A 20,037-nucleotide genomic window follows, 5' to 3' on the forward strand; every position below is an offset into this window, starting at 1 on the left:
CAGCTTACCTTAGCTAAACAGCCTGTTCTCCTGCTTTGGTTCATTTCCATATTTTGTTGCCGAGCTAGCACTTGTGCCTATTTTAGTTCAAGATTATTTTAAGAGTGTTTAGTGTGGTTTATTCGTTCTTGCTCCTGAGGTACTTTGGTAACAGCCACTTGCTACATACGTAGTGATGTCCACTTAACTGTAAAGGCCCTATCTGACATCTTTATCTCTTACACTGTAGTCCAGCTAACCCCACCATTTAATTTTATCCACCTTCTTCTAAAGTAGTTGCATGGAATTTGAAAGAAACACATTGAACACGAGGACCATTGCAGTGTAGTCAGAGAAGAATATGATAATTTCATTCTTAATGAACTCTTCGTAAAATTGTCTAAGCTTTCTAATTTGAGTGCCTCGCCATCTTCAGAGTGCACAACTGAAGCGCAGCTATGACGTGTAATACAGAGAAGGTTATTGCATGGCTGCTAGCCCCATAACAGCTTGCCAGCGGGGGTCGGACAGTAGCCTAAAAAGGCTCAAACTTTAATACACTGCTGCCGAGGTATTACGGCTCTGTGGCCGCGAACCTGGTGTAGTGGTCTCCAGATCGCGCTTTAATGCCACTCTCTGGATGGAGTGTAATTTCACTTTTCGTGAAAAATCGAAGACAGAAAACAACCTTGGCACTGTGTTAAACTTTGACTTTTTTCACAACATTCTTAACCGAATAACTAGCGGCATCACAATTAACAAAGCCACCTTCGGATCTATACTAATAGAGTGTATATACGAGTGTATATACGTCCCATATACAACAACAACAACATTTATTTATATAGCACATTTTCATACAAAAAGTAACTCAAAGTGCTTTACATAATGAAGAGAAGAAAAATAAAAGACAAAATAAGAAGTTAAAATAAAACAACATTAATTAACATAGAAAGGAGTAAGGTCCGATGGCCAGAGAAATACATATACGAGAATGTCGCCGACCCCTAAACGCGACAATGCAACTCAGCCTTGCGTCGTAACCTCAAATAGTTCTGCTCTGAACAAATCTCTCCATGCGCGTGTGCCCATGGGAAACATTTAATTACATTACCGTAGTATACAGTATTGTGGAAAGCCGTACACGCCACTTAATTTGCCGATCTGGCATATTTGATGACTTGCGCTTTCGCTGCAGTAGCCGGCGCTGTTTGAATTGTACGCAAAGGTCCGGGGACGGGAATAGTCCGGCAAAGGAAGGAACGCCTCGTCCACTGGCGGGCTGTCGGATTTCCCCGCTGATCAGTTTCGTTTTTGTATTTTTCAGTTCCATGTTTGAACGTCCACCTGCAGGATGTCGGACTTTGAAGGGATGACGGTTGGTGAGTAGCTCATTTTGTTTATCGGAAGTGCAGTCTGTGCAGCCCTCGGAAGGTCCGCAGGGTGGTCGAGTTTCGGAAGCGGCTCCGCACTGAGAGGCGTGGCATTTTGGACCGCGGGTTCTTTATGTGTGTAATCGTAACAGTTCTTTGAAACTTTCTTTAAAAAAACTGATGGACGGCTTTGCTTTGTTGTTGGCTCCACTTTCCACAACTGCCGCTGTTGTTGTCTTCTTCTCTGAGCAGTGGTCGCCACAAACTGAGTGACAGCTAGAGCGTCTCAGAAACTGCACCCGTGTGTTTCTGAAGCCACTGATGACATTCAGTGATCACTCCTTAGAGAAGAGCGGCTATTGACTGACACTTAGCTGCAGGTCGTTAGTAGTAATTGACCATTACGGCAGGATAACACAATAGTCCCCTGAGGCTACAGCTGTAGGTAATGGTCATGATGGCTGTTAATGGACTGGGGCCTCATTTGTCCGAGAGATGACCCTTTGATTCACACAGTAATTAGGTGGCCACTAAAGCCCTTGAGGCCCAGATTATGTGGAAGTAATAGCAGTCCTGTGGGAAACATGTAATTACGTGACTGCATCTTGTCCATAGGGCTTCTAATTTTCTAGTGCTACTGTGTCCACTAAAAAAGATGGCTAGTGAAATACTTTAGAAAGTTCAGATGGCTACTAAAATCTTTTGGGTTAGGTCTGTGATGCGACCCGGAGACTCTACAGCAATACAGCCTTTCATAATCTCAGGTGTTGACTTCCATGGGACCACTTTGAACTTCTGATACTCAAAGTTATCAGGTGGCTACTCAAGCTTTTTAGGTCCAAGTTCCTGCTAAAATCCAGTAAGTGAAAGTCCTTCTTAGATCTCATCCCTATAAATAAAATTGAAATACCTTCGGTCTGTTTTTTACATTTTTTGTCTTCCTTTGACATTATTTATCCATTTAACACGGTGAAAATCTCATTTCAACCCTCAGGTCACATTTTTGTTTCCATGTAATTTTTGCTTTTAGATTGCCTTTGGTCCAACTTAAGTATAGGCTTTATGACATTTCAAAAAATACTTCAGAGTAAGGGTTATAATGTGGGGGGCAATCCCAAAAACTGTGCACTGTTCCACAACACTTGATTTTAATGAAAGTTTGAATATATAATAAAGCTGAACCAATGTAAAATCCATGTTAGATAGATAGATAGATAGATAGATAGATACTTTATTAATCCCAAGGGGAAATTCACACAGCACTTTAAAAATGTTCATGAGGAAGGCATGTTGTCATGGCTTAAAAATGTGCCATTCCAAAAAACAGTAAACTAAGAAATACAATTAAGTAGCATTCATGGTTCTGACCCAGCACGTTATTACAGCAATTATGGAAAATATACACAAAAAGAACAAATTCTCAATTCATGGGAGCAGAAAAATTGATAGAGAGGTGGTGAGGATGACAAATGGGGTGCTTGTATTTCAGCCAACATTGACAAAAGTGTCAACTGTGCGTACCGTTTCGCGTGCTATGTGGCGCTTGCGTCTGACTCCTTTCTTTTTGGTGTTCTAGGGGCGCGTCGCCTCATTTCTTATTTCAGTTACTGGAGGGGGGCTTTGTGTGTCGTGGGTCTCAATCCTCTTCTTTGTGTGTGTTCCGTTTTGTGTGTCATGGGCTGTGTGTGGCGCCGGTGTCTGACTCCTTTTTTCTGTGTGCTATGGGCGCGGCGCCTCATTTCTTATTTTACGTTGCTTTCCATCCGGTTTCCGTTGCTTGGAGGGGTGGGGTTTTGTGGGGGCGCCTGCGCAGTATGTCTTTTGCGTCCATGGCCCATGGCTGGATGTCCCTGCGTCCATCCGGTTTACCATTCTCGTTTAGTAATATGGATATGGATGTGCTTTCTAACCTCAAACCACTATGCAAACATACCCGGTGTGAAGGCTAGGGGGCGCCACAGAGCTCCCAACCCAAAGCACGAATAAACACGGTCCTGGGTTCAAATAAAAGAGATCTTATTACACAAATACCTGGTATAAAAATTAAACGGTGTTTCTTCTTCTTCTTTCTCTCTCTGCCTCTCCTCTGTACGGCTGCTCCTCCAGTCACGTGTTGCCCGTCTTCGCTCCCAGCTCCGACTCACCTGGACAAGGCAGTGCGGTCTCTTTTATTGAGGACCTGGGAGTACTTCTAGTGACATGATGTAGCCAGTGAGAAAGCCAGGGAGCGCCCTCTGTTGTCCACCAGGGTCCCCTATAGGGCTGCTCCTCCTGACTCCAACTCCCGTGCAGCCCTGCGGGTATCCAAACTGGGACGTTATTTGAGGGACACTGCCACCTAGTATAGTGGGGGATGAGCTGCTCCTTGCCATGCACTCCCGCCAGTAATCTTCGGGCATCCCACACAAGACAAGGATCATAAGGCTTCCCAAACAGGTACCCCCCCCCCCCCCCCCACCATTTTGTCCATCCTTCCATTATGGCATCCCGGCTGGATAAGCATTCCACCTCCTTCTTTGATGGGCCACCCAGCTGTCATCTGGGGCAGCTACACTAGGCAATGCTGGGTACTTGAGCTAGTGAAACGCTAATTCCCATGGCACCTTGCTGAATGCTAACACTCTTGGAAATCAGACACTTGTGATGTACAGCAACCAGTTAGATGCCAAAGGAATCCTTCTTAACAGTTTATAATGGCTGATAATACCCTCTGGGTCCTAGCCCCCCACTCTAGTAATGTGACCCCTGCAAGCCTCAAGTTTACAGTCTGCACAGCAGCAACAAACCACACCTAAGCAGGCAAAACAATCGATGGCTGCTGACATCCCTTTGGTTCTTGTTGACGCTGCAGCTCATTGCACCGTAACATCCCTTATGGCAGTAAAGGTTCCAACATGGAACTCAGTGGGCTAAATGCTGATACAGAAACAACTCTTCATTATTTATAAATAGTGGTAGTGCTGCTGCTTTGCAGTAAGGAGACTGTGGAAGATTGTGGGTTCGCTTCCAGGTTCCTCCCTGTGTGGATAGCGCTTTGAGTACTGAGAAAAGCGCTATATAAATGTAATGAATTATTATTATTAAGTTGGTGGGCTCTTTCAGGTCTACCACAGTGGTCACCTAAAGCGATATGAAGTTTATTTCTGTTTCTTTCACTGTTGACTTGTATTTTGTTACTCTTTTCTTGCTTTGTGAAGCACCTCGTGATAGTTCTTGCTCTAAAAGGCACTATACACGATAAACAAAGGTTGGCCTACCTGAGCTTTACTTCTCCCTGCACTAAGGCTAAGTGACTCGTCTAAGTGACCCTCGAGCTCCAGCAGCAGAGCCACATTGCTCAGTGAGTCACTGTCAGGCCTCTATGGCTTCCAAAGGAGTCACCTTCCTCTCTCTGCATTTCCCGCACTGCAGCAGCTCTTGAGACAAATCTGCAGTATTGATCCTGGCCGGCCTGGCCTGCCTTGAGCTGCAAGTCTCCTTCATGTTGTTTCAGCCGTTCAGTACAAAGCACCAGGCTTGTTTCAAGCTGTGCCATTCTGCGGTGCCCAGTGAAGGCCATGTAATCAGCCACATGCTGAAATTCAAGCAGACGTTAAAAGATTTTCAGAAAATGACTCCAAAATAGCATTATTCTGGGATTCTTTCGGATGCAAATCTCTATCTTGATGGTATTCACGTGTCCATTTCACAGTTTCTTCTCCGTATCTGAGTTTAAGAGAAATGGTGGAAGTTGTATTCACTGTATTCCAGTAAAGATAAACTGGCTGGTTTGTACAATGCATCACTTCAGGAAGTTTCCTGTTTCCTAGTATAGCTGAGCTGGCTGACATGTAATCCAAAGATGTTTCCTCTCTGGCTTCTTAATATAGCTCGACTGGTTAGTCTGGCCGCAGTGTAAAGCCATGGAGACTTTTGTTCTCCAGACTATTAGGGCCTGCTGAGGTCATATAGGAGTAGTTTTCTCTCCTTTTCCCTTCATTGCTGGGTCCAGATCTGGATTGATTTTTTTTTTATTTCTATATATATTGGACACAGTAGAGGAATATCTGACCCAAATTTCACTCACATTTTGTGTATTACACTTTGAGTTCGAGTTCAGGTTTATTGTAATGTGTACATAACACAGTGAAATTCACCCCAAAGCAGTGACAACAATTCAATACGAACAAAGACACACACACATGCACAAGTAAATATGTTGTCACACATGGGCGCCTGAGGGTCCCTTTCCAGACTCGGATAAGGTATGCAATGACCTGCCAGAACAGTAGGGGGCACCATTGCTAACAATACCATCTTTTTACCCCTCCGTAGCTCCAAGAAGCTGCCCAAGGAGGGTGCAGCAGCCACACCCACATTCAACTAAGCCACTTCTTCTAAATTCGAGGACTCCTGGAAGATGGCATCTCAGTCTGAGAACTACGTCCCGCATGAGCAGGCTCCCACACCCAGACGCTACTCGATAGAGCTGAGAATTTAGAGAAGGGATATTGTGCAGCTGTTTTCTGTTCTGCCACTGCACGCTCATTTCTGTTCTAAATTTTGGACATTTGCCGTAAGCGAGTTGATCCGGTTGGCACCCCAAACTTTTTCCTTATATGCCTTCCACAATATATATGCAACATCTGCAGTGTAGATATATCTGTGGCTAGTAGGACCCCTAGCAGAGCCCCAAGCCCCAGGTACAACTGGTCCAAAGACATCACAGTTTCAAAAGGCTTGTTTATTTAGCAAAAGAGCTTCTTAAAGGTCTGTTTTACACAAGAACAAATTCTCTTCTTTTTCTTCTTCTCCTTCCTTCAAACCTGCAGTCCTTTCCAGTCGAGCATTGTCCTTCTCCTCTTCAGATTTCAACCTGCCGGTGTAGTGCAGAGTGGCTGCTTTTTTGCTGTTCCAGCACCTAAACAACATATTTAGGAAGCAGTTCTGGGTCAGGTGGAATGGCCAAAAAATAAGGGAGTCCTCTCCTGGCAGCACCCTGAAGAACCCAATGGGGCTGTCCTCCAGGACTACAGGTCCCACATAACCGTGCAGGACTCCATAGGGTGAGCCTCACTAGAGGAGCACTGCTGCCTAGCATATGGAGGAAACAAAAACCTTTGAAAAGCAGCTTCCCTCTGTCCATCCGTTGAGGCAGGAAGCAGCACCCATCTGTCCCAGGTGTTAAGTCTCCCCTATTATGGCCAAGGAGGCATCATGCAATCTGGATGAGATGCCTGTCCATCCATTATTTTGTCCTTCCATATACAGTAAGTCTCCTGGCTGTGAGGATGAACATTGAATCCTTGTCTCAGGACATACTTCCATCTCTTATACTCATCGTTTTTCATGGCCTCCCGGCTGAGTAAGAATCTCTCTGTCATCCCACATGGGATGCCACCCCCATACATGACAATACTGTATATTGTAAAGTGATCCAGACAACACAGGAAAGAGGGTTGGGGGCAGCAGCCCGTATTCTTGAAATTGGCTGCCAAATTGTTGCAAAGAGGTGGTTCAAATTGGTACAGATCAGTCCATAACAAAGAACAAACATGGCATTTATATATGTGGCAGATAGGAAATGATGTCATCAGGTAGGAACCAGAAGTGACATCCTCGGGGGCCGGAACTGGGAGTGACGTGGCTGGAACTGGAAGTGATGATCTTGGAGCCGGACCCAGAAGTGACATCATCAGACCCAAGCGGAATTTCCCGAGTCTGCTAATGGAAAAGATCAAGGATTAATGCACTCTGCCATCCTCTGGTTTGGCGAGGAATTACCATCTTTTGAGCCTTTTAGCTGTTTCCCATGTGCACGCCCGTGACAATATATACTGTACAGTTTCTAGATTTATAGTTGTTGGTCAGTGTGGCTAGTGCCAAATGGGGGAGTTTCCCCATCTATGTTTGCCAGAGTTAGTCAGAGTTAGCCAATGTTTTACGGGTTGTGGCCCACCAGGCTGGCACCGCTTGCCAAACCCGACACAGACACGCGTGGGACACAGGTTCACAGCACACAAGTTTTATTTTTCTTTTTCTCTTGTGGGAAATGCCTTCCCCATTCCCCACAAGTATAACACAGTCCCGGCACAAGTACAGCACAAACAATGAATCCCTTCCTTTACTGTTTTCCTTCTCCTCCTTCACTGCTCGGGTCAAGCTTCGTCGCTCCTCCTCCTGACTCTGGCTTCCCGAGTAGTGGCTGTTGGCTCCTTTTATAATGCACCCGGAAGTGCTCCAGGTGCTTGATGTGGTGTGGTGTGGTGGAAGAACTGCCCATAAGGGCTCAGTAGCTCCTGCTGCAGCACCCCCTGGTGGTGCCTGTGGATCCCAACAGGGCTGTACCACACTCCAACTCCCATGAAGCCCTGCGGGAGTCCGAGGCACTGCTGCAACCCAGGGGGGTTGCCATCAAGCATCCCGGGGGAGGTAACGCTCTGACCACGCTTGCTCCCCTGGTCCTCCCAGCGTGGAGGCGTCCCAATGGGCAAGAGCCCCGGCTGCATGCTACAGGGTTTACATTTACTGTTGTGAAATAGATGTGCTCAATCTTTGCAGAATGCTCCTCTGTGCTGTAATATCATTGGGCTTGTTGGTTTGGACTGAACTGTCTGTTTCTCATATTACTAGCAGACTGCCTTTTCTTCTCTTTATTTCTGCTGTTTCTAAGTCTGCTGATTTGGCTGATGTGTTACTCAGTGTGTTTTTTTTCCCCCATTGTCATTGCATTTGTTAACATTGGAGATTGAAATTCTAACTCTGATCCCACCTGTCCAGCGGACACCTGGCTGCATGGTGGTTAGTGCTGCTGCTGGCCAACCCAAGAGTTTTGTGCTCAAGTCATACAGTGTATGTAGTCTGTGCATTCTTTCCATGTTATTGTCCTTTTTCACCTTGAGGCTGTACAATTCCAGACTTGAGGTGCTGGCTCTTGGCTCATTTTTCCTGGGCTGTGGGTGTCTGTGAGGCTGTCAGTTTACTTAACGTTTTAATCTACAGTAAATGGCCTTATTTTGTCTGATGATGATGATGTCAGAGGATATCACAATGATGTGGAGATGGACAGACAGCATCATCCTGTTGTTTGACTGATATTTTTTTTTTGTGAGGCGAACAGTGCATGAACGTCTCATGAGTCATTAGAAGGTGTGAAATGATTAGACTTGACACACTTAAAAAGATTTGGGGCAGCCATCTGTATAACATCCCTGGCTGCAATGGGTTTTGAAAACTAACACAGACTAGGGGGATTATGCCCCCTGCTCATTTTGCTCGCCAAGCCCTGGACCTGCGCTGCATGCTAGCCTCTTTGTGGTTCTGCTGTTCGCGTGTGAGGATGCGAATGTACAATTTAAACAGATGTTTATTTTCATGGGAATTATTACATATGCATAATAGACCTAACTATTTTACATTACAGTGAGTAATTAACCATATTAAAAAATAGTAAAACGTACGGTAATAATTTGAAAGTAAGTTGTGTTTCATGTTGCATTAGAATTATTCGTTGCGTAATACAATTTCGTTCTGTTTGGCTTTGAAATTAACACACAAATACTTTTTAAACTTACACTTTTACTTTAAAACTTCAGTAAAAACAATTTTTTTAATTAAATTTTCGTCAATATTGCATTGAATTTTGATTCTGTGTTTTGACTTACATCGTGACAATGCAATGTATAACTGCCCGTGATTGAATTTTGTTTCTTTCCCTCTATTAAATAAAATGACTTTTTCGAATGTTTGACTCTTAGATTTGTTAATTGTCTTTGCAAAAGCTATTCTAATGGGAAATTGTTAACGGTTTAATACAAGTGGCATATCAAGATCTCCTTTGTTGTGTAATGTTGTCTGCGGGAGATGTACTACATTATCTTTCTTGGATACATCCTTCTTTCTACAGTAATTCGTGCAGTAGAAGACCATATGGTGTTAACGGTTGTAGATATTCTTCAGGAAATTGTAAGTTGATGTTTTCATTTTCCGCAACATCACCACCAATTGTTTCAGCATAGTCTATTGATGCGCATTTAACCAATTTGCCGTGTAACCAATTGACATTTTTGGTGTTAATTTGTTTGACTTCATCATTTCTCAGTGCCAGGATTGCCCGTGTACTCATTTTTTCTGCTGATAACCGTTCATGATGAAATTCTTCAGTAAGATTTGGACATAATACATCTTCTTTAATTGGGAACTTAAAGTGAGAAAAACATTAAAATTTATAAGATCTGAGAGAGCAGGCACTGTGTCTGACAAAAGTATTCACACGAATGAGAGGTGAGATGTACCGTGTGCTTGGTTGAATATGGTTGAGAGGAGGGCGGGACTTGAAAAAATCTCATGGCCAAAGTCTCATCTTGCGGGACTTGAAAAAATCTCTTGGAAAAAGTCATGTCTCATTACAGGATTTTTTTTATATAATAGAGAGATGTGTCTTCAATGGAGTCCAAACCGGAAGTGACGTGCTTCTGGGTGCCGGCACCAGAACCCTAGGTGACGTCTTCAGGGATGAATCAGACAGGTTTTCCTGTGTTTGGTCTGCAGAGATAACAGAAGAAGGTTTAGCGTACCCCACCACCTCCTGGCCTGGTGTGGAATTACCCTCACTTGGTCCATACAGCTTCCTCCTACTCGCATGTGTGTGACAAAGGACAGCTAATAGTTAGCTAACCTAATGTTAAAGAAACGGAAATTCTGGTATGGCCCCACTAGAGTTTTCATGCTGGAAGTGGTACTGGTATTAATACATTGTAAGAAACAGCAGTGTTCATGCAGGATTAATGGAGCAGCCACCTTGGCAAATGTACTGGGCAGACAAAATACAAACTGTGTGTGAAAATAAAACTTGTACAAAAAAAACTACACACACACCACAAGACACTTCTAGCTATTTTGAAACAAATACTGACTTTCAGAACAGATAAGTGAGGAGCTTCCTTAAGAAAGGATATATTTAGAAGGCAAAATTACCATGTGATTAAAGGGTAAGCTAGAAGCAAAGCTGGAATCTAGTATAGTTTAAGGCAACATTGTTTTTTAATTGTAGAAAATAAATTACAGTGTCGAGAATCAGATATAATATGACATCTTTCGATTCATTTACTGAAGTGGCCTAATCAATGTTTAGGATCAAAAAAGCTGAAGTCTATTCTAGCAACACTGGACACAAAGTAATAACAAACTCTGGATAGGGCAACAGCCAGTGAACCATTTTATAAAGTGACTTTTGATCAATAAGTGCTGTAAAAACCATTCAAGACAAATATTGTGATCAGGCGTCATACATCATTGAAAACACGTCATTTGAAAAGTCAGTCAAGATTAATTTTATGCCAGGTCATTATTTTTTGTATCTTTCATAATAAACAAAAGGCAATTGAATTGTAGAAATTATTAGATTGGATTGGATTAGATTACATTAGATAAACTGTATTTATCCTAAAAGGTGTAATATGTGCGCTTTATAGCGCCCGACCCGGCACAGACTGAGGCAGAGGCACGTGTAACGCAAACAGTTTCTTTCATTTTTCTTCAGCCGTGGGGCACACCTTCCCCGTGTCCCACAGGCCCAACACAGTCCCACAAGCACTTAAATAACACACAAACTACACTTCTTCTCTCCACCTCAGCACCACCACTCCTCCCAGGCAACCTCGTCCTCTTCCTCCCGATTCTCGCTCTCTTCAGTGGTGGTGGCTGGCCTTTTTTATACCCCACCCAGAAGTATTCCAGGTGCTTGATCACCTGGGCCTAATTGCATTTCCGGGTGGGGCTGAGGAATTGACCAGCCGGGCTGCCAAGACCATGCAGCTCCTCCTGGCGGCCATCCAAGCCCCCAACCAGGCTGTGGAGGACTCCATGTCCCATGGAGCCATGCACCAGGCTGGGGAATCATCATCCGCCAGGGAGGCTGCCACCAAGCGTCCCGGGGGAGGTATTGAGCTGCCCGTGGTGGCTCCCCTGGAACAGATGCAGCAGAGGCGTCCCTGCCGGGCATGGAACCCGACTGTCCTTTACAAAGGAAATGCACATGCATACAGCAGCAGAACTATTGAAAGATACCGACTCACAGGGCAGCTTTCAATTGGTGTGTAAATATAAATAAAATAAATAAATAAATGTATATTGTTCAGATATTTGAAAATGGTATTTTAAAAATAAAGTAGTGGGCAGAAAAGACCCCCAGAGGCGCTGCTTAACACACCATGGTGGAATGAGCCTGTGGCTAAAAGTGAGAGAGCGCCTCCTTCAGGGGATTTTTCATGATGGCATCCAATTTTGCCGCCATCCTCTTTTTCACAACAGCTTGCAGCGTGTTCAGGGTTCGCCCTGTGATGGAGCAGGCTTTCCTGATATGTTTTTTCAGACATTGTGCTTCTTTTTAGCTCAGGCCACTTCCCCTGGAGTCCGCACCACACCGGCTACAGTGGACTGGTAGAACATTTTTGGCTGCACACATCAAAAGACCAGAGTTTCCTCTGGCAAGTCCAGTCTGCTCTGGCCCATCATGTGTTATCGGACCAGTCTAGTTTGCTTATTAGGTACTTGTAGGTCTGCACCACTTTCACGTCCTCCCCTTGAATGGTAACCGCAGAGGCTTCTTGGCATGTCAGACATCCACCACCAACTCTTTTGTCTTGCTGATGTTGAGTTGCTGGTTGTTGTCCCCGCACCACAAGACAATATATTACAATATTATAATTTATTATAACTAGTCTTTATTGTGTGCAGTGTCCTTCATACTGCTCACTACCTTGTAATGGTCTTAAAAGCCTAATAAAAGGTAGCGTAACATTCTTAAAGCCATTTCATTGCATTCAGGGTTGCAGAGGTTTGTACCTGGACCAGCATCATCAAGGGTAAAGCACTAGGCAGCCCTTTAATATGTGCCAGTCTGTCACTGTGCCCACTCACTCAGATGCCCACGCAGTTAATGAGCGATGTGTGTTATTGGTAAGTGGGAGCAAAACTGGAGTACACTGAGAGAAATCCACACAGACAAGAGGAGAAGGAGCACATTTTGTACAGGCAGATACCAGGTGCAGGGCATGAACCCAAGACTTTGGATCCATATATCAGCAGTGTTGTTTTAAATGAAATTAAGAAAGGTATTTCTGTGTTCTAGAAGTGACCCCTACAAGGCACTAATCAAAGAGACAGGGGTCAACATTATCAGCCACTTTGATATTGACTGACCTGTACAAGTAGTGACAAGTAGTCGTAAGTAATATTACCATTAGTCTTTCTTTTATATAGTGCCTTCACAAAACTTACTGTTCCAAAGTGCTGTACGCACTAATTAATAAAAGTATTATAATAAAATGTATATTGTGCTCTGGACAAAGAAATGAAGAAGTACATTATTCTCAGTCTCTGTTCTTCATATTGTCTTTCATAGTGAATACTATGAACATGTTAGAAAAGAGAAGCACTGCGGAGCATTCAGCTGGACCTGGGGGCTGAATTAGTTATTTTAAAAGCTTATTTTTGTTTATACAGTATATTTTATCGCATTTTGTTTAACAAAGTATAAAAAAAGGTGTAATAGAATGTGATCGCATGAATTTCTACATAAAATATAATGCTTCTTAATAGAACTTTACAATACCTCCAGCACCCTCCGTGACCCAGGCCTGGATTTAGAGGGTTTGAAAATGACATGAAAGGACAACACTATGTAGTTAAATCAAGTCCATTGTTCTATTATTTTCAAAAAGTTATAATTATTTTCTTTTTGCTTGTATCTCTCTTCATTTGCTCTTTCTCCTGGATGGTGGTTGAATATTGTTTTATTTTATTTTCCCTTTGTTTTTCTGTTTTTCCTTTGTTTTCTCTTTAAGTAAATGATTGTATCTGTTACGTTATTATTATTTGTTTAATTAGTAGCATGTCATTGTAATGTTCTGCTTTTCAAAAATATAATCAAAAGAAAAAAAAAACAAGCCCAGATAGGCTGGTGGTGTACTTTGGATAAGCAGGTTTGGAAAATGGATGGATTGATGGATGGGTAATCTGCCAATAATGCAGCCGTGGGGTTGCTTTAAATGAAACTTGAATACGGAGTTTGTGTTTATTCAGTGCACGCGTGGTGGCTTTTAATTTAATCAAATGTTACAGAATATGTTAACCATGAACTCAATACCAGAACTGAGCATCCCCATGGTGGACAGCACTTGTATGTTTAAGTAATGTAAACCCAATGGCAGGGGCAGGACACACACACACACACACATACACACACACATATCCAGCAAGGTAGTAGAGAAACAGAAATAACATCTCACCCTGCATGGAGCTCCCTCTGTGTTAGTTCACCATAGCTTGTTTGGGAAGGTCTGTGCCCAAGCCATCCACAGTACGTGACCCTGGCACACACAACAGCTTCTTTGACAGCGGCTAATTGCAGCACAAGGCTTCTTCCTACCACTTGCTTAGCTACATTCTGTCACCATCAATGAGGGCTTTGTCCACTGCAATATTAAACTGAGTCTTTTATACATTCTTAACTGTGATTACAATAGCAAGATGGTATTTTATCTGTTTTCTAACATTCAGACTGTATTTTTTAATGATGCTTTATAATTCTAGTGATCTATATTATTGACTTTAATGTATGCACAAGGTCCCACGTATGTCACTGCTGAGTTACTGTTAACATCAACTAACTGAACTGGGCATGAAATACAATCAGACTCACTAGAAGGGAACCTGTAAATTTAAAAAAATATTCCTGTTTGATTCTCTCTGAATTTACAAATATATGTTATGGCGGACAGCCAGGACCCTTACCTGGCCGGGACACATTCACAAAGGAAGGACCGGGAATTATCTGCCCCAGAGCGCTAGGTGGCAGCCCCTCTGGGTTGCAGCCATACCTCGGATTCCCACAGGGCTTCATGGGAATCATAGTTTGGCACAGCCCTGTTGGGTTCCATGGGTGCCGCCAGGGGGTGCTGCAGGGAATGCCGAGCCCTACTTTGTCAGGATTCTGCCTCACCCGGAAGTGCTTCCAGACCACGCTAACAGGCCTACCGGAGGTACTCCTGGGTGCAGGATAAAAGAAGCCCAGGAAGAAGATGGATGAAGCTTGCTGGATGAAGAGTGGAGGCAGAAGGAGAGACAAAAACAAAGAAGGGAAAGATGAAGACAGAGACAAAGCCAAGAAATGTTGTGAGCTTTTTATATCCTCGGCTAACAGCGCCCTCTGGTGCTCTGGCAGGGAATTACTATTATCTGAATTTATAAGCTGGCCGCCATGCGCATGTGTGTGTGTATATATATTGTAACAGATGAGGCGTGGAGCCACCTCTAACACCCTCAGGTACCACTCTTCAGACCAGGTGAAAGTATAAGTAATATTCTTTTTATTACTATACGGTGCACCAAGCACTCTTCTCCCCACACTCATAAACACAATACACTATTCTTTAAACCAATACCTCCTCGCCCAGACACGTCGCCACCCTACCTCCCAGCTCAGCTCAGTGTTCTGGGCTTCCCAGAGTCCTTTTATAGCCCCTGACCCGGAAGTGCCTCCAAGCCAAACCCACAAGTCCGTTTTCCTTCCGGGTCAGGGCAAACAGTCCTTTTCTTCATCCCGGGAGCACGTCGCTTCTTCCAGTCACATGACTGAGATGTACTCCCGGGTTATAGGGCATACAAGAGTCCACCAGCCCCCTTACAGCGACTCCTGGCGGCCCCCAAGGTATCCAGCAGGGCTGTGTCACAACACTACAAAGTCCATGAGGCCCTGCTGGAACTCGGGGCACGAATATGTTGTCCGGAGGGCTCCTCCTAGCGGCCTGGGGGTGAGGGCCGGACTGGAAAGCCGGCAATCCTCCACAGTGTATATATATATATATATATATATATATATATATATATATATATATATATATATATATAGTGGAAGATGACCGGGACACAGACTGGCAGACACGTTAAAGTCACCCAACACACGTTTATTTACACTACTCATATTTACAATTGTGCACAACAACCCCTAAACTCCCCCAAAGTCCAGGCCTCTTCACTATGCCTCACTCTCTTCAGGCCGCCTCCACTCCTCTCCACCAAGACCTTGTCTTCCTTCACTCCCGACTCCAGGCATCGAATGGAGGAAGGTGGCCTCTTTTATGACCACCTGGATGTGCTCCAGGTGCCTCCCGGCAATCTTCCACCGGCACTCCCCAGTGTGGCAGAAGTGCCGGCTGTGCACCCGGAAACACTCCGGGTGTCCCCGATCCTCTTCCCCTCAGCACTTTCGGGTGTGGCGGAAGTGCTGAGGTCCAGGGCTCCAAAGGCATTGGGGCGCCCCCTGGCGGTGACCACAGGCCCCTACAGGGCTGAGCTTCAAAGCTCTGTACCCATGGTCCCCATAACCACCAGGGCGGTCGCCCCCATGTGGCCTGGGGAAGGCATAAGCCCTCTTCCGGTCCTCCGGGGCGTCCCGGGCTGGGTCACCCCCCCAGCCACCGGAGACAATATATATATAAAATCCCTATGTGCGTCCAGGTGTCCGTGTGTGGGTGTCTTCTGATGAAGTGCGCATGCGCGGGGCACGGTGCGACTCGCGATATTACTGTCAGAGAAAGTTAGACGCGTTTTACGGAAATACAAACCAGTATTACTGCGAGAGGAAATTAAAGGTACACAATACAGTGACGCATATTACAGCCACATACAAGCCAGTATTACTGTCAGAGGAGATTAAAGGCATATTACCGACAAGCACGCCTGTATTACTGCCAGAGAAAATTAAAGGTATATTACGGACGTACAAGCCAGCGGACGTACAAGACGGTATCCTTCAATAAGGGCGCGCACAAAAAGGCGATTGAGGTCGCCCTTTTGAGGCTCACCTTTTTGTGCGCGCCCTTATTGAAAAGAGCCATACAAGACAGTATTACTGTCACAGAAAATTAGACACACAATACACGGCGGCAGCCCACGAAGAACGGTCAGCTCAGCAAGTAAACATCAACAAAAGAAAGGCTGAAAGAAAGAAAAATACGACCAACAAAAAGAATGAGGTCAAAGTCCCTTGCCATTTAATATAGACTGATCCTACTAATGTTTATGCACTACTGTTCTAGCGCCCGTTATTGTAACGGGCTAAATGACTAGTATATATATATATATATATATATATATATATATATATATATATATATATATATATATATATATATATATATATATATATATATATATATATATAGTGACGTGTGAGTCTCTGTCTTGCTCCCCAAAACACGAGGCTGGGTCTCAGTACTTTAGCAAAACCAACTTTATTCAGCTTTAAACAGGAACAGCATGGTTATTTATTGTAGCAGGATCTACAACGCTCCTATACACAGTATCATGCACGAGCGCATAGGGAGCAGCTTAAGGACCCGACACGCACCGCGACATGTCATGCCAGGGGACAACGGTGGGGTACTAACCTCTCTTTCTTTATTTCCTCAGAAAGAACGAAGCACCGCTGTCATGAGTTTACCCGGACTCCTAAAGAAACCAGCCACTTCCAAGTTCCTTCCTTCCCTCTGGTCCCCTCCTGATGACGTAATTTCTCCCATCCACCACCGCGATTTCTTCCCAGCATCCCATCTGTTCTCTTCTGTTCCCACCTCATAAATTGTCTGCCTGTCAACCCCTCATTTGTCTGTTATGTTGTACAAGAACCTGACTGACCGTGATTGCTTTTACAGTATACGGGGATGGAACCCCAAACCTTTATGCTTGTTTGTTGTCTTTTTTACAACAGACACAGCAATCAAGCAGGGTCATGCCAGGTTAGTTGCCAAGTAATACTGTTCCCTGCAATTATAAGGTTCCTTGCATCAACCATTGATGGCAACCGCTTATAGCGCGACCACAATCAACTCGGATTTGCTTTATCTGCAAGCCGCTGCAGTGTTGAGAGCCCGTGGTTGACCCGGCAACTAATAAACTGTCTTCCACAGAAGCGGCGCTCACGTTTCGGGACAGTCTTCGGTGTGTTGTCCCATTGCGGGGAGTCCCAAACAAGTTTAGAAACCGCCCTGCCCGGGGTTTGTTTCCTGTCTTGCGCCCTGTGTTGGCTGGGATTGGCTCCAGCAGACCCCGTGACCCTGTAGTTTGGATATAGCAGGTTGGATAATGGATGGATGGATATACTGTATATACTGCATATCTTATATATAACTGTTTACTCGTGGAAGTGTGTCTGTCTATCCAGCCCGGAAGTGAGAGGTGGAGTTGGGTTAAGGGCTCCACCACAGAGGAAACAGAAAACTCGCTTAGCCGCTAATAACACAAGCGAGGCCAGCACGTCAGCAAAACAAAACCTCGCAGAAGGAAGACAAAGTTGCTTAGCCACTAACATTGGCAAAATGGTATCCCTTTTACTTTTCCTCCCGCCACTAAAACACAAGCAGTGTGAGCACGTCGGTGAAATGAATCCTCCTAGGAAAGAGATGCCCAGAGTAGTTCCTTTCAATTACCTGACATCTCTACATTTCAGTTTTTTTTCTGACGATTTCAATTGTTTCTAGGATCCCGGGCTTTTTATTGTACAGCATGGGCTTACACAGCTAGTATATATATATATATATATATATATATATATATATATATATATATATATATATATATATATATATATATATATATTTAGATTGTAAAAGGAAGCACACGGAAACAATATTAAGGGTTGGGGAAACTGTCCCTGTATAGTATCACTCTTTCACATTCTCTTTTTAGGTCAGTACAAACAGCCTAGCTGCATACATCAGCACAGACAACATGTTGGTGGCAAGATGGTGTATTTGTAGAAGCCAGGACAGTGGAAAGGATGTCAGGAACAACAGGGAATCCTGGCAGCAAGGTGATGTCATCGGGGAGGGACAACACGTGACTTGATGCAATGCAGAAGGAGTCCGAACATCTGGTTGTAGCACGGGGAGTAAAGTTACGGCCCTGGGCTCTTTTGTGGGTCATCCTTCCTGTGAGAGAGCAGAGAGATGGGTTAGTGCACTGGCTTTTTCCCCCGTCTTGTGGGTTCACGGCACACGTCGGGTCCTTTAGCTGCCCACTACTCGTGCATGTGTGACATGACCCCCCCCCACTTAGCCCAGACCCACCGGGACGGGTAACCCGAACCAAGAGGTCGTATACCCAGGAAAGGGCATCGACGTTAGCCTGGAGACTCCCCCGATGATAAAGGACCGTGAACCTGTAAGGCTACAGATCCAAAAACCACCTGGTGACCCAAGGGTTAGCCACCTTATGCACTGCCATCCATTGAAGAGTGGCATGGTCTGTAACGAGGGTGAACTCCCAACCCAACAGGTAGTATCGCAGTTGGGTCACCGCCCATTTTATTGCCAGGGCCTTTCGCTCCACCGCCGCATACCTCATCTGCTGGTGAAGCAGTTTCTGGCTCAGGTGAATCACGGGGTGCTTGACACCATTGATGCTTTGGCTCAACACGGCTCCCAAGCCTGTGTCCGAAGCATCGGTCTGGAGAATAAAAGGAACAGAGTAATCAGGGGTTTTTAATATAGGTGCCGTAGTCAGGGCCATTTTCAGGTCACTGAACGCCTGCTCCGCAGCCTCATCCCACACCACATGCAGCGGGGCTGACTTCTTTGTGAGGTTCGTCAAGGGCGCAAGTTTCTCCGAAAAGCAAGGTACAAACCTACGGTAGTAACCCGCTAATCCCAGGAAAGCTTGTAACTGCTGCTTGGTTATCGGACAGGACCAGTCAGGAATGGCTTTGATTTTGGTACATTGCGGTTTAACCATCCCTTCTCCCACCAGGTAGCCTAAACACCTAGCCTCATTTAACCTGAAGAAGCATTTCTTGGGATTAATGCACAGACCGGCTCTCGCTAGCAGTAGAAGAACGGTATAAACCTGCAGGACATGTTCCTGCCATGTGCCGGAAAAAATGACCATGTTATCCAGGTAGACGGCACAGTAGGCATTGTGGGGCTTCAGCATTCTATCTACCAGACGCTGGAAAGTCGCGGGTGCCCCATGCAATCCAAATGGGAGGACCTTGTACTGCCAGTGTCCACTAGGGGTGCTAAATGCAGTTTTCTCTTTCGTGGATGGCGTTAAGGGAATTTGCCAGTACCCCTTCGTCATATCCAAAGTAGTCAAATATCGTGCATTCCCCAGCTGCTCAAGGAGTTCATCAACCCAGGGTATGGTGTAGGCATCAAACTTTGAGACCTGATTGAGACAGCAGAAGTCGTTGCAGAACCTCCAGGTACTGTCGGGTTTGGAAACGAGGACAGTGGGACTGGACCAAGGACTGTGACTCTCCTCAATAATGCCCATGTCCAACATGTGTTGGATTTCTAATTCAACCTCAGCATGTTTTGCCTCCGGGAGGCGGTAGGGGTGTTCCCTAAATTTGCAAAAACCTCAAGTAAACATTTTTCATGTTGTCATTATGGGGTGTTGTGTGTAGAATTCTGAGGAAAAAAATGAATTTAATCCATTTTGGAATAAGGCTGTAACATAACAAAATGTGGAAAAAGTGATGCGCTGTGAATACTTTCCGGATGCACTGTATATATACACACACACAAGGGATACAGAAAGTATTTGGACCCTTCACTTTCTACACACTTTATTGTGTTGCAGATTTAATTTTAAATGATACATTTGAGAAATTTGCCATTTTTGCCCAGCAATCTACATTCAAAAA

The 20,037-nt window shown here is 44.6% G+C and overlaps 1 protein-coding gene across 2 annotated transcripts in view; it reads left to right on the plus strand.

The window, feature by feature from the left end:
- The first annotated feature begins 1,206 nt into the window (after positions 1-1,206).
- The window catches only part of eml1 (EMAP like 1), a 231,870-nt gene continuing 213,039 nt past the window's right edge, over positions 1,207-20,037 (plus strand). The window contains exon 1 of one of the 2 annotated variants that reach the window (XM_028822316.2): positions 1,207-1,361. In XM_028822316.2, coding sequence (XP_028678149.1) covers positions 1,334-1,361 — 28 coding nt within the window. In that variant the 5' untranslated portion in view covers positions 1,207-1,333. The other variant, XM_051919897.1, reaches the window with a different exon arrangement.

The sequence above is a fragment of the Erpetoichthys calabaricus genome, chromosome 16, assembly GCF_900747795.2.
Source record: "Erpetoichthys calabaricus chromosome 16, fErpCal1.3, whole genome shotgun sequence".
In the NCBI taxonomy this organism is placed as follows: domain Eukaryota; kingdom Metazoa; phylum Chordata; class Cladistia; order Polypteriformes; family Polypteridae; genus Erpetoichthys; species Erpetoichthys calabaricus.